Below are 11,617 nucleotides of genomic sequence, written 5' to 3' on the forward strand. Positions count from 1 at the left end.
CTGGCTCCCTGAGGCTATGCCCCTTTCCGGCAATCGCTGGCCACCCCCATTGGCCAGACTGTCCCTCCCACTGGCCTTAGGGCCCCTCCCACCCCCACTCCAGATAAGGCCAGCCCAGGACTGCTTCGCTGGGCAATAGGCGCTAGGGCTGGAATGGGGCCGCCGGGCTCCCCATGGCAGTGGGGGCTGCTGCTGCTGGGGCTGCTGCTCCCCCCTGCCACCCCTTTCTGGCTTTTCAATGTGCTCTTCCCCCCGCACACCACGCCTAAGGCTGAGCTCAATAACCACACACGGCCCGTCATCCTCGGTAAGCCCCCGCCAGGCCCCTGATGCACCAGGCCAGACCTCAGGGAGCCTGGGCCCCAGCCCCCCGGTAGCAGACCCTGCCAAGGCCCTTCTGCCCCTGCATTTGCCCTGATACCTGCCTCCATGTTTGAGGGTCCAAAGGCTTCTTCTGCAAAGAAATGAACCCCTTCCCCCACCACACTGTTCTGCGTCTCTTAGCTATCTACCCCAGGCGGGTGGAGTTGGGGGTGGGTGAGCCTGAGGGCTTGGCCTGGGCATTACAAGCTGTGGTCAGCTGTAGCCACTCAGCCCCCATCCCAGCAAAGACAAGATGCCCAACCCAGGAAAACAGAAGAGGCCCATCAAGGCCTGCCTCCTACTCCTAGGCCCAGCCCCCACTCCCCCATACCTATTTGTTCTCACCTTGGACTTCGGCATTAATGGAGAGGCCAGGATAGGTGTTTGCCTTTTGTAGACCCGGGCCAGTGGCCTTGGCCCCTGCACCTTCCACGCCTGAGGAGAACCTGGGCTGCTGGGGGGATGGGGTAGGGGTTGTTAAAGGAAAGGATCAAGTCCTTAGTTCCTGGAGGTTGAGGGTGTGGGAGACTGAGGGGCGGAGCTGGTCACGCAGCCTGATTGGGGGGGAGGAGGGAGAGGAGCACAGGGAAGGAATCCGAGGAATTCAGAATGAAGGCTAGTACCCACAGTGCCTGGCTGCCTGGGGAATCAGCTGGAAGCCAAGCTGGATAAACCACGTGTGGTGAATTGGATGTGCTACCGCAAGACGGAGGACTTCTTCACCATCTGGCTGGATCTTAATATGTTCCTACCCCTTGGGGTGGACTGCTGGATTGATAACACCAGGTACGTGCCCTCCCCTCTGCCTGGCCCCCACGCTCAGCCCCTTGGCTGCTGGCGGGCTGAATGTCCCACCGCCCCCAGGGTTGTCTACAACCGCAGCTCTGGGCGCGTGTCCAATGCCCCTGGTGTACAGATCCGTGTCCCCGGCTTCGGGAAGACCTACTCCGTTGAGTACTTGGACAACAACAAGCTGGCAGGTGTGTTTACTGGGGAAAGGGTGGGCTGCAGCCGTGGCCGGCCCACAGGAGCCGTGACCTCCAATGCCACTGCCTTCCCCACAGGTTACATGCACACGCTGGTGCAGAATCTGGTCAACAATGGGTACGTGCGGGATGAGACGGTGCGCGCTGCCCCCTACGACTGGCGGCTGGAGCCCAGTGAGTGTCTCTGTAGACAGTGGGCTTGAGGCAGGTGGGCTCTGACCCCTCACTGCCCTGACCCCTCGCCCCACTCCGCTGCAGGCCAGCAGGAGGAATACTACCGGAAGCTCGCCGGGCTGGTGGAGGAGATGCACGCTGCCTATGGGAAGCCTGTCTTCCTCATTGGTCACAGCCTTGGTTGCCTGCACTTGCTCTATTTCTTGCTGCGCCAGCCCCAGGCCTGGAAGGACCGCTTCATTGACGGATTCATCTCTCTTGGGGCTCCCTGGGGGGGCTCCATCAAGCCCATGATGGTCTTGGCCTCAGGTGAGAGGGCCTCAGACCACCTGTGTTAATGAGGGGCCTGGGGTAGAGGGGGATGAAGCTGACCACGGGCCTGCCCTCACTCCTGCTTCTGCTCACATGGCCAGGCTTGTGGGGGGGGGGCGGGGGGGAGGTATTTACCATTCCTGAGGCCTGGCCCCTGTCATTGGCCCCTTGAGAGCAGTGAGCCTGGCCTGGCCTGGTAGCTCCTGCCAGAAGTCTGTTTTGGTGATCTGGTGTTTCAGTGACAAAAGGAAAGTAAATGGAGAGGAAGTGAACCCCATCAATCTGACACATGGACCTAGGTCTGTTCCTTATGGTCTCAGGGCCTGCCCACTTGGATTTCAGCAGGCTTCTGGTTCCAGGAGCCCGTTTTCCAGAGATCTGCCTACTGAGAACAGATCTGCCAAAGGCAGGGCCAGTCCCTAGAAGCCCCTCTGCCCTTCCCTGAGAACTGACACAGCTGCCACCTGTTGAGCAATGACTATATGCTGGACACAGCCAGACTTGACCTTCCCTCCAGTAGCTCATTGATCTGCTGAGGAAAACACTCATCAGACTCCATCAATAAGGGCCAAACGGAGACCCAGTCTGATTTCATCCTTCAAGAACATAGCTCTGACCCTGAGTAGCCTCAGTCCACAGCGGGCACCGGACACTTGGCTGAGCGAGAACCACCAGCACCATCCTCCCATCTACACACATACATACCCATATTCTGGAAACCAACTTCTCCTTTTTTGGGGGGCTCTACAGCTCTGCCCCCACGTGCCATCAGGGCTTCTCATTTAATAAGCACACACTGAACACCTACTAAATGCCAGGCATGCTCAGAGTTTGTGCCTTGGAGGCAGTGTTGGAACTGGGTAGGGACAAGATTGAGCATCCAGCTGAAATGGGCTGGGAGGCAAGCTGTGGGCCGGAGGTAGCCAGGCTCCCTGACTCACCTGGCTTTGTGTTCACAGGTGACAACCAGGGCATCCCAATCATGTCCAGCATCAAGCTGAGAGAGGAACAGCGTATAACAACGACTTCCCCATGGATGTTTCCCTCCAGTGAGACGTGGCCTGAAGACCATGTGTTCATTTCCACGCCCACAGCCAACTACACAATCCATGACTTCCAGCGCTTCTTTGCAGACGTGCACTTTGAGGAAGGCTGGTACATGTGGCTCCAGTCACGTGACCTACTGGCAGGGCTCCCAGCACCTGGCGTGGAAGTATACTGTCTGTATGGCGTGGGCCTGCCCACACCCCGCACCTACATCTTTGATCACGGCTTTCCCTACACAGACCCTGTAGGGATACTCTATGAAGATGGTGATGACACTGTGGCCACACGCAGCACTGAGCTCTGTGCCCGCTGGCAGAGCCGCCAGCCCCAGCCTGTGCACCTGCTGCCTCTGCACGGGACACAGCACCTCAACATGGTCTTTAGTAACCAGACTTTGGAGCACATCAATGCCATCCTGCTGGGTACCTACCGACGTAGCACCCCTGTGCCCCCAGCTGCCAGCCCAGGGCCTCTGCCCCTTGAATAAAGACCTTCTTTTGCTCTCTGAGCTTTGACCTGTAACTTGTGGGTTCAGGCAGAGGCACTAGTGTCCACACACCAGGCTTCGCTGAGCAATAGCCCTAGGCCTGGTGCTTTGTGGAAGGTAAGGGCAAGATGGACTTGGGAGAAGCCTGAAATTGAATTGGGAACCCTGAGATGCATAGCTTCCCACTCTCCTGGTTGAGCTGTTTATGTAGACTGCCTCTGCCCTGGAATCAGGGGACTGGAGGAAGCTGCACACACAGCTGTGCAATGGGGGCACCTAGAGGCAACGGTGCAGGGTAGGTGAGCTGTCCCACCCACTCCCCAAAGGGCAGGTGGATCCCACCTCTAGACAGGGCTTTTTTTTTTTTTTTTTTTTAAAGATTTGTTTATGAGAGGGGCTCCTAGGTGGCTCAGTGGGTGAAGCCTCTGCCTGCCTTTGGCTCAGGTCATGATCTCAGGGTCCTGGGATCGAGTCCCGCATTGGGCTCTCTGTTCGGCAGGGAGCCTGCTTCCTCCTCTCTCTCTCTGCCTGCTTTTCTGCCTACTTGTGATCTCTGTCAAATAAAATAAAATCTTAAAAAAAAAAAAAGAATTTGTTTATGAGAGAGAGGCTAAGGAGTGGGAGAGGATCTCAGACTCCCCACTGAGCATGGAGCTCCCCGCAGGGTTCGACCCCACAAACCATGAAATCATGACCTGAACCAAAATCATGAGTCAGACACTCAACCGACTGAGCCACCCAGGTGCCTCCCTAGACAGGGCCTTTTGAATGCTAAGTGGGTGACAGAAGTACAAGAGTTTAGAATCTGTGGGAGAGACAGTGACTAATCAGATCATTTCTCTAATGAAGGTTTAATTAATGGAGCTAAGTGGTCTGCAAGAACAGTTTAGGGAGCACCAAAGGCCTGAGTCTTGTGGATCAGGAAAGGCTTCCTAGAGGAGTTGGTGCCTATTCTGAGATCCTATGGGATGAGAAGGGTAATGTGGGTCACTATAAAGACTTGGCTTTGAGCCAAACAGCAATATGCACTTGCTGAAGGGTTAACCAGGGAAAAATTGTAACCAGACTTGCAATCTAGGAAGAGTCCCTTCTCTGCAAGGTAAAGGGTAGCCTGGGGTGGGGGCTGAGGGGCAGGAAGTTTGGGGAAGCCAGAGAGGGCTGGGCAGTGTCCAGGGGAGAGAGGATGCTAGCTGAGATTAAAGCGGTAGTTAGGAGAAAAATGTGGACAGATGAAGGGTCATTTGGGAGGTCAAAGAGGGCTTGGCCATGGGCAGAGCCCGGCATGCCTGCAGGCCACTAGATGGACAGCCCCACAGCACCCCTCTTGTGAGAGGGAAGACAGCACCTGAGATAGGGAAGCTGGAAGAATCAGTGTCAACATGGTGGAGGACTGAGATTTGGTGTTTCAGGTTCCAGGTTTCAGGAAGGAGGCAAAGACAACAAAAGAGCTGAGAGAAAGAGGATGCCACAGGACAAAAGGTGGCCGTGCTTGATGCTGCTGGGAGGCCTGTAACAAAAACCTGGCCGGTATGACACCTTTAGTGCTGAAGGACTTGAGGTTAGAGTTGGGATATAGGCAGGCAAAGCTAGGGGCTCAGGGTGGAGGGGTGAGGAGCTGCTGAACAAGGGCCAGAGGCATTTGTCCCTCCATCCAGAGGACTAGGAAGCAGGATGGAAAGCTAGGTAAGGACCTCTCCCCTTTGCCAAGCTGCCCAGGAGCAGTGGTGAAGGTGAAAGTGAAAGAGAAGATGAGGAAGGCACCAGCCAGGCTCTGAGGAAAAGGTGAAAGCGAAAGCGAGAAGGTCGGACCGGCTAGGAGGGTGCCTGCAGAGAACCTGGCTTTGGCCTTTTGCGCTGGTAGCCCATAGCCCTCCAACCCCCAGACCACCCTGCCCACCTCGAGATGCTGAAGCCAGAGTTAGAGCCCCGAAGGGGCTTCTCCTTCGAGAACTGCCAGAGGTGATGGGGGTGGTGGCTGGGGCGAGAGGAGGGACTTCTGGGAGTGGAAGCCCCAAGGCCTTTATTCGGGTGGGGGTTGAGAGGCTGCAGAGTGTTGGGCGAATTAGGTTCCCAGGCTCCCACCCCTAGAGATGAGGGAGTCTAGGACAGAGTTGGAGGATGGGATGAAGAGGCACCTCAACCTGGGCCACTCCACTCCGTTTCCAGAAATGCATCCTTAGAGCGAGTCCTCCCGGGCCTCCGGATCCCTCATCCACACAAGACCGGAACCACCATCGCGGGGCTTGTGTTCCAAGTGAGCCGGGGCGTGGGAGTGGGGGGATCAGAAGGGTCTCCTGGGGGATCGGACAGGCACTGAGACAGCAGATCCTCTCCCTCCCCAGGACGGGGTCCTCCTGGGCGCGGACACGCGGGCCACTAGCGATTCGGTTGTGATGGACAAGAACTGCGAGAAGATCCACTTCATCGCCCCCAAAATCTAGTGAGAAATCCCCAACCCATTCCCTCAAAGAGCCGCCCCTCGTTCCCATCCCGGGTCCCCACAGGTCCTAGCCCCGCCCACACCGATCCTCCCTTCCTTCTCAGCTGCTGTGGGGCTGGAGTAGCCGCGGACGCCGAAATGACAACGCGGCTGGCGGCGTCCAACATGGAGCTACACGCCCTGTCCACGGGCCGCGAGCCTCGCGTGGCCACAGTCACGCGCGTTCTGCGCCAGACGCTCTTCCGGTGCTGGGGGCGGGGTGCTAAGATGATGACCCTGAGGAGGGGCCGCGGTAGGAAGAGTGGGACAGAGAGGAGGTGGGGCAGGACGAAGGGCGGGGTTGCGAGCGCCCCGGAGACCGGAAAAGGCTGACCTAAGAGGAGCCCGGCAACAGGAAGGCGCTATGTTAGGACCCGGGCTCCGGAGCGCAGGAACGGGCGGGGCTCGGGTCCCGGGGCGGTTTCACGGAGGGGCGGGGCCAGAGGCCCGGTGCTAGTGCTGACCACGCCCACCCCTTGAAAAGGTACCGGGGCCACGTGGGCGCGTCGCTGATAGTGGGCGGAGTAGACTTCACCGGACCGCAGCTCTACAGCGTGCACCCCCACGGCTCTTACAGCCGTCTGCCCTTCGCAGCCCTGGGTGAGCTCTTCCTCCTCCTCCCCACGAATCCCGGCCCTGCGACCCTGGCCTCCTGTTCATCCCGCGACGCGGTGGCCACGACTGACCTCCGATGCCCCTCCTACTTGCAGGTTCCGGCCAGGACGCTGCCCTGGCGGTACTGGAGGATCGGTTCCAGGCGAACATGAAGGTGAGCAACACCTGTCCCCCACTAAGTGTTCACTGATCGGAAGGGCACGTGGGAGCTAGGGTAACACAGAGGTATCCTGGCCTAGTCTAGAGGTCAGGGAAGGCTTCTTGGAGGAGGTGACGACTGAGTGGAGACTGAGGGGACAGTGGGAGTCAGTGAAGTGCTATTCCAACAGACCACCATCAGTGCCAAAGTTTGGACTGCTTGGAGACGTCAAAGCTCAGGACCCTTTGAAGCTGAGGGAGGAGGGAATGGCAAGTGCAGGCTGGAGTCTGGATTTTGTTTGGGTTGGGATGAAAGTGGATGCCATGTGTTGCTTCAGAGGTGCCTAAGGCCCAGAACGGAAAAAGTAATGAGCTGGTAGATTGGGGACCAAGACCACATTGGTTGGGTAGACAGCAGTGGAAGCAGAACCACCAGTGGAAGTGACTCAGAGAAGTTTGTGAAGTGGTGCACTGGGAACACAGCGTCTCTGGAGAAAGGGAGGCAGAGACCAGGGCAAGGGAGCTTGGGGTGGATGGGAATATAGGGAAACAGAAGAGTCTGGATATGAGCAAATGCTAAATACTCTGGGCATCGAGATGAACAAAACCTCTCAGCTGTAGCCTGAAAGAGTCCGTAAGGCCTCACGCACACATATCATCACAGCTGGAAGCCGCCCAGGAGCTGCTAGTGGAAGCCATCACTGCAGGGATCCTGGGTGACCTGGGCTCTGGAGGCAGTGTGGATGCATGTGTGATAACGGAGACCGGCGCCAAGCTCCTGAGAACATTAAGCTCACCCACAAAGCCCACAGAGAGGTGGGAGCATGGGAGATGGGGGACCACTAGGGAGAAGGGGCAGTAGCAGGGGAGATAGGGGGCTTCAAGAAGAGGACAGGCCACATGATGGGCCCAAGTTGAGAGCCCATCCCTTCCCTCTCGCAGGCCCAGCCAGTACCGCTTTGCCCCTGGGACCACAGCTGTCCTGGCCAGGACAGTGAAGCCACTGACCCTGGAACTGTTTGAGGAAACTGTGCAGGCCATGGAGGTAGAATAAAGCAGGATGATGCTCAGGGCTTGGAACGAAGAGAAATAAACCCAGGAAATACAAAAACACCTAAACAGATGGCTGTGTTTTTCCTGGGTGGAGGTGGGGGACAAGCAGCCATCAGGACACTGTCGCTCATGTACACCTGCAGGGGCCACTCCCTGCATCGTTCCAGGGCCTGGCCTTACAGGTGCCCTTTACCCATTGCCATAAGCATCTATTCCTCCAGAACTCCAGCCCTGGCAAGCACTGTAGCTCAAGGTGGAAGGCCCCTTCCTGACTCTCCAAACGACAGAGGTCCCCCTACCGGGCTCCGGTGCCTTGCTCTTGGCCTCTAGTCTACTGGGGACTGTTGTAAAACCCAGAAGGCCCCCCACACTGCCCCCTTTCCCTGGCTCATCAGTGTCCCACAGCAAAGCCCACACCTCTCAGTCAAGGAGACTGCATGGACTCCACTGAGTTAGCCCTTAAGGCTGATAGAGGAGCTGCTCCCTGACTCCAAGCGCAAGTTCTTACCGAACACTCCTCACCCCTGCAACACCTTTACCTGTGCAACCGCTCCCATGACCAGGCCCACCCTAAGGGCTTCTGTTTGGACGTGCTGAGCTGTGAAAGGGGAGGCGGGGGGCAGGGATCTCCCGAGTTTGCTAGGCTGATGGATCATAGGGCTTGTGCAGAGAGAGATGACACGGCACATTTATCCAGCACACCTTTGCTGAGTGCCCCCGAGGGCCAGCCCAAGTGCCATGTGCTGGCAGGAGATCGTGCCCTCAGAGAGAACAGTTGACTCCACTGGAGCGTCGGAACTGTTAGAATCTGCCCAACCCTTGGGGAGGGTCTACTCTGAGCTGGACATCCCGGGCCCCTGATTGTGCTCCCCCCTCCCCAGTATTTTATTATGAAGATTTTTAAACATAGCAGTTGAATTGCACTGAACACCTATATACCCACAATCGACTTTACAATTATTATTGTTATATTTGCTTGATCACACTTCCATCCCTCCATTCCTCTGTTCAACCATTAGCGCATCTTATTTTTTTGACTGAAGTGTAGAGTCAGTTGGTGCCCCCCACACCTCTAGGAGCCCAGCCAACTTACCTACTGCAGCTTTGCACACGGGGCTGTCTTCTCTTCCTCAGTGCAGGCTCAGCCTGGAACTCTACAACAGCTGGGCTATGGACACCAAGAACTTGCCCACAGGAACCCCAAGGCCTGGAGGCTGTCACCCTGGGACCCATAACCCCCATCCAGGGTCAGCCGGTCACCAAGTGCTCACACCTTACCCTCCTGTGTGCCAGGCCCCTACCAGGTGTCGTCTCCTCAATAAGAGTGTGGGCTTTGGAGCCAGGTGAAGGTTTGGGTCCAAACGTACTATGTGCTGGTGGAAGAGTCACCATCTCTTTGGGCAAACTGACTCCTGTTCCAAGTTGGTGAGAAATCACTGAGATGCTATTAGATTTGTGACCTGCCAGAACCCCTGTCCTGGCCGCATGGCCCTGGCCCTCCACAGCACAGCTGGCACAGCTGGACATTCCCTCCACCCATCAGGAACACCCCTGGGTGCTGAGCAGGCTTCTCTGAGTCTGGTGCCCTGACAGCCCTAAGAAACTTCGCTGATCCCAGCCACCATGTAGTCCACACAGACCTAACTTAACCACAAGTCCTTGCTACTTAACACTCAACGCTTGGGATGTGAGGTGGTTCAGGGAACCAATGAGAGACCAGGCTCTGGGGGGGTGGACATGAGAGCCTCACACCTGGTCTCTGTATGATAAAGTCCAGGCCTGAATCCTTGACCTAGAGACCCTCCTCGTGACTAGAGCATGGGAGGGGGCTGAGCCCACACAGCTGGCTTGGCCTCAGGCCTGGGACTTTTGCCCAAGGACGAGGAGAACCATAAAAGTAGACCCAGCTCTCAATCTCACGCCTGCCACAATGCTGCTGCTCAGTCTGACCCTTAGCCTGGTCCTCCTCGGATCCTCCTGGGGTGAGTGGGCCTGGACTAGCCCTGATGACCAGCCCTAAAGCAACCAAGCTTCCAAAACCAGCCCCAGGCTTCCTGCCCAAGGGCTTGGGGAAGAGGCTGGGCTGGCTGGAAGGGAATCAGGTGGACAGAGTGGGTAAATGAAAAAGGAAGGGCCAGGGCTGGGACGGTGGGGGCAAGAGGTGGCCGGGGGCTGGTTTCACAAATGGGACAGAAGATTAGGCCAAAGCTAGGAGCCAGGGAGGGTTTAGGAAGCTGAGAAGTGAAGGTTGGACATGTAGTTTAGGGAGAAGCCTCTGGCTGTTGAGTCCTGGAGCAGGTGGCGAAGCCAGGGAGGAGACTTTCCCAGGGGTCAGGGAGAAAAATGCCCTGAGTTGGAGGGTGAGAGTGAATCTGGGGAGCAATGGGAAGTAAGGGTGGAGAGAGGTTAGAGAACGGACAGAATTTGGAGGTGAGTTGGACAGAGGTAAGGACATAGGTAACCAAGATACCTAGAGGTGCTCAGGGTGAGAAGGGGTAATGATGAGCCCTCTCAATTTGGACCTGAGGGCCAGAGCCTAGGGGCACCCAGGAGGAGGTGGGGAGAGCTGGGTGGGAGTATGGGGGTGTGGGAAGCAGGTCCTCACCAGCCCAATGGCCAGGCTGCGGAGTTCCTGCCATCAAGCCGGTACTGAGCTCCAGCCAGAGGATTGTCAACGGGGAGAACGCAGTGCCAGGCTCCTGGCCCTGGCAGGTGTCCCTGCAGGTACGTGGACCCCAGGGGTGGGGCAGGGTACTAGGTTCTTCATGCCTAGGTGCAGCCTGAGCCCACCCCCACTTCTGACCCCTGACCCCAGGACAGAAGTGGCTTCCACTTCTGCGGAGGTTCCCTCATCAGCCAGTCCTGGGTGGTCACTGCTGCCCACTGCAATGTCAGGTGAGTACTCCCACTCTACCTGCCCTGGAGCCCACCTCTCCCCACCTTCTTCCCCTGCATGCCCCTCTCTTGTCACTCTGCCCTCCCTGCCCAACCCCCTTCTCACTGCAGCCCTGGCCAGCACATTGTTGTCCTGGGTGAGTACGACCGATCATCCAATGCGGAGCCTTTGCAGGTTCTGTCCATCTCCAAGGTGAGTATCTAGGCTAAAGACATGGAAAGGAAGAGTGGCTGGGGCAGGTGGGGGGCTCTGGGGATGGGGAATTCAGGGCAGGCCCTAGGCTAGCCTCCTCAGCAATCATCAACCGTGGGGGGCCTATGCCCATGACCATCCTCCTTGGCTCCTTCCTGGTTCCACAGGCCATCACGCACCCTTCCTGGAACCCCACCACCTTCAACAATGACCTGACTCTACTGAAGCTCGCCTCCCCAGCCCAGTACACAACACGCATCTCACCAGTCTGCGTGGCCTCCCCCAATGAGGCGCTGCCTGCGGGCCTCAAGTGTGCCACCACTGGCTGGGGACGTCTCAGCGGCGTGGGTAGGAACTTAGGCAAAAGATCTGGGTGACAGGGCCAGGGCGATAAGCAGTCATCCAGGGCCTCACCATCCCCTCTGGCCCCCAGGCAATACAACCCCAGCACGCCTGCAGCAGGTGACCCTGCCCCTGGTCACCGTGAATCAATGCCAGCAGTACTGGGGCTCACGCATCACTGACTCCATGATCTGTGCGGGCGGCGCAGGGGCTTCCTCGTGCCAGGTGAGCATCAGCACCCTGGCCCGCCCTCTGCACTGCCCTGGGGCACCCCCTGATCCCCACGCTGACTGCTCTCCTCTCCCTCCTCAGGGAGACTCTGGAGGCCCTCTCGTCTGCCAGAAGGGGAACATATGGGTGCTTGTTGGCATCGTCTCCTGGGGCACCAGCAACTGCAATGTGCGCCAGCCTGCCATATACACTCGGGTCAGTAAGTTCAGCAACTGGATCAACCAAGTCATAGCCTACAACTGAGCCGGCCACAGGTCCTCTCCCCATCTCAATCCAATAAAGACCCCATGCTCTGTCCTCTT

At 57.6% G+C, this 11,617-nt stretch overlaps 3 protein-coding genes across 6 annotated transcripts; all 3 read left to right on the forward strand.

The window, feature by feature from the left end:
• Positions 1-9: 9 nt before the first annotated feature.
• LCAT (lecithin-cholesterol acyltransferase) lies at positions 10-3,390 on the forward strand. 3 transcript variants are annotated; one of them, XM_045987461.1, is made up of 6 exons: positions 10-307; positions 993-1,149; positions 1,228-1,343; positions 1,428-1,523; positions 1,608-1,832; positions 2,795-3,390. In XM_045987461.1, the coding sequence occupies exons 1-6, from the start codon at positions 154-156 to the stop codon at positions 3,367-3,369; spliced, it is 1,323 nt and encodes a 440-aa protein (XP_045843417.1). In that variant the 5' UTR covers positions 10-153; the 3' UTR covers positions 3,370-3,390. The 3 variants fall into 3 exon arrangements, with proteins under 3 accessions (XP_045843417.1, XP_045843416.1, XP_045843418.1); XM_045987462.1 differs by having other exon boundaries at positions 234-307; positions 933-1,149; XM_045987460.1 differs by having other exon boundaries at positions 63-307; positions 1,228-1,523.
• A 1,763-nt stretch (positions 3,391-5,153) lies between these two features.
• On the forward strand, positions 5,154-9,076 carry PSMB10 (proteasome 20S subunit beta 10). 2 transcript variants are annotated; one of them, XM_045987851.1, is made up of 9 exons: positions 5,154-5,328; positions 5,536-5,623; positions 5,712-5,809; positions 5,914-6,054; positions 6,333-6,448; positions 6,559-6,617; positions 7,266-7,417; positions 7,544-7,646; positions 8,948-9,076. In XM_045987851.1, the coding sequence occupies exons 1-9, from the start codon at positions 5,273-5,275 to the stop codon at positions 8,999-9,001; spliced, it is 867 nt and encodes a 288-aa protein (XP_045843807.1). In that variant the 5' UTR covers positions 5,154-5,272; the 3' UTR covers positions 9,002-9,076. The 2 variants fall into 2 exon arrangements, with proteins under 2 accessions (XP_045843807.1, XP_045843808.1); XM_045987852.1 differs by lacking the exon at positions 8,948-9,076 and having other exon boundaries at positions 5,155-5,328; positions 7,544-7,714.
• Positions 9,077-9,581: 505 nt separating this feature from the next.
• CTRL (chymotrypsin like) lies at positions 9,582-11,612 on the forward strand. Its single transcript, XM_045987853.1, has 7 exons — positions 9,582-9,636; positions 10,275-10,378; positions 10,470-10,549; positions 10,661-10,742; positions 10,910-11,090; positions 11,176-11,309; positions 11,397-11,612. The coding sequence occupies exons 1-7, from the start codon at positions 9,585-9,587 to the stop codon at positions 11,556-11,558; spliced, it is 795 nt and encodes a 264-aa protein (XP_045843809.1). The 5' UTR covers positions 9,582-9,584; the 3' UTR covers positions 11,559-11,612.
• The last annotated feature ends 5 nt before the right edge of the window (positions 11,613-11,617 follow it).

Source organism: Meles meles, chromosome 19, assembly GCF_922984935.1.
Source record: "Meles meles chromosome 19, mMelMel3.1 paternal haplotype, whole genome shotgun sequence".
NCBI lineage: Eukaryota > Metazoa > Chordata > Mammalia > Carnivora > Mustelidae > Meles > Meles meles.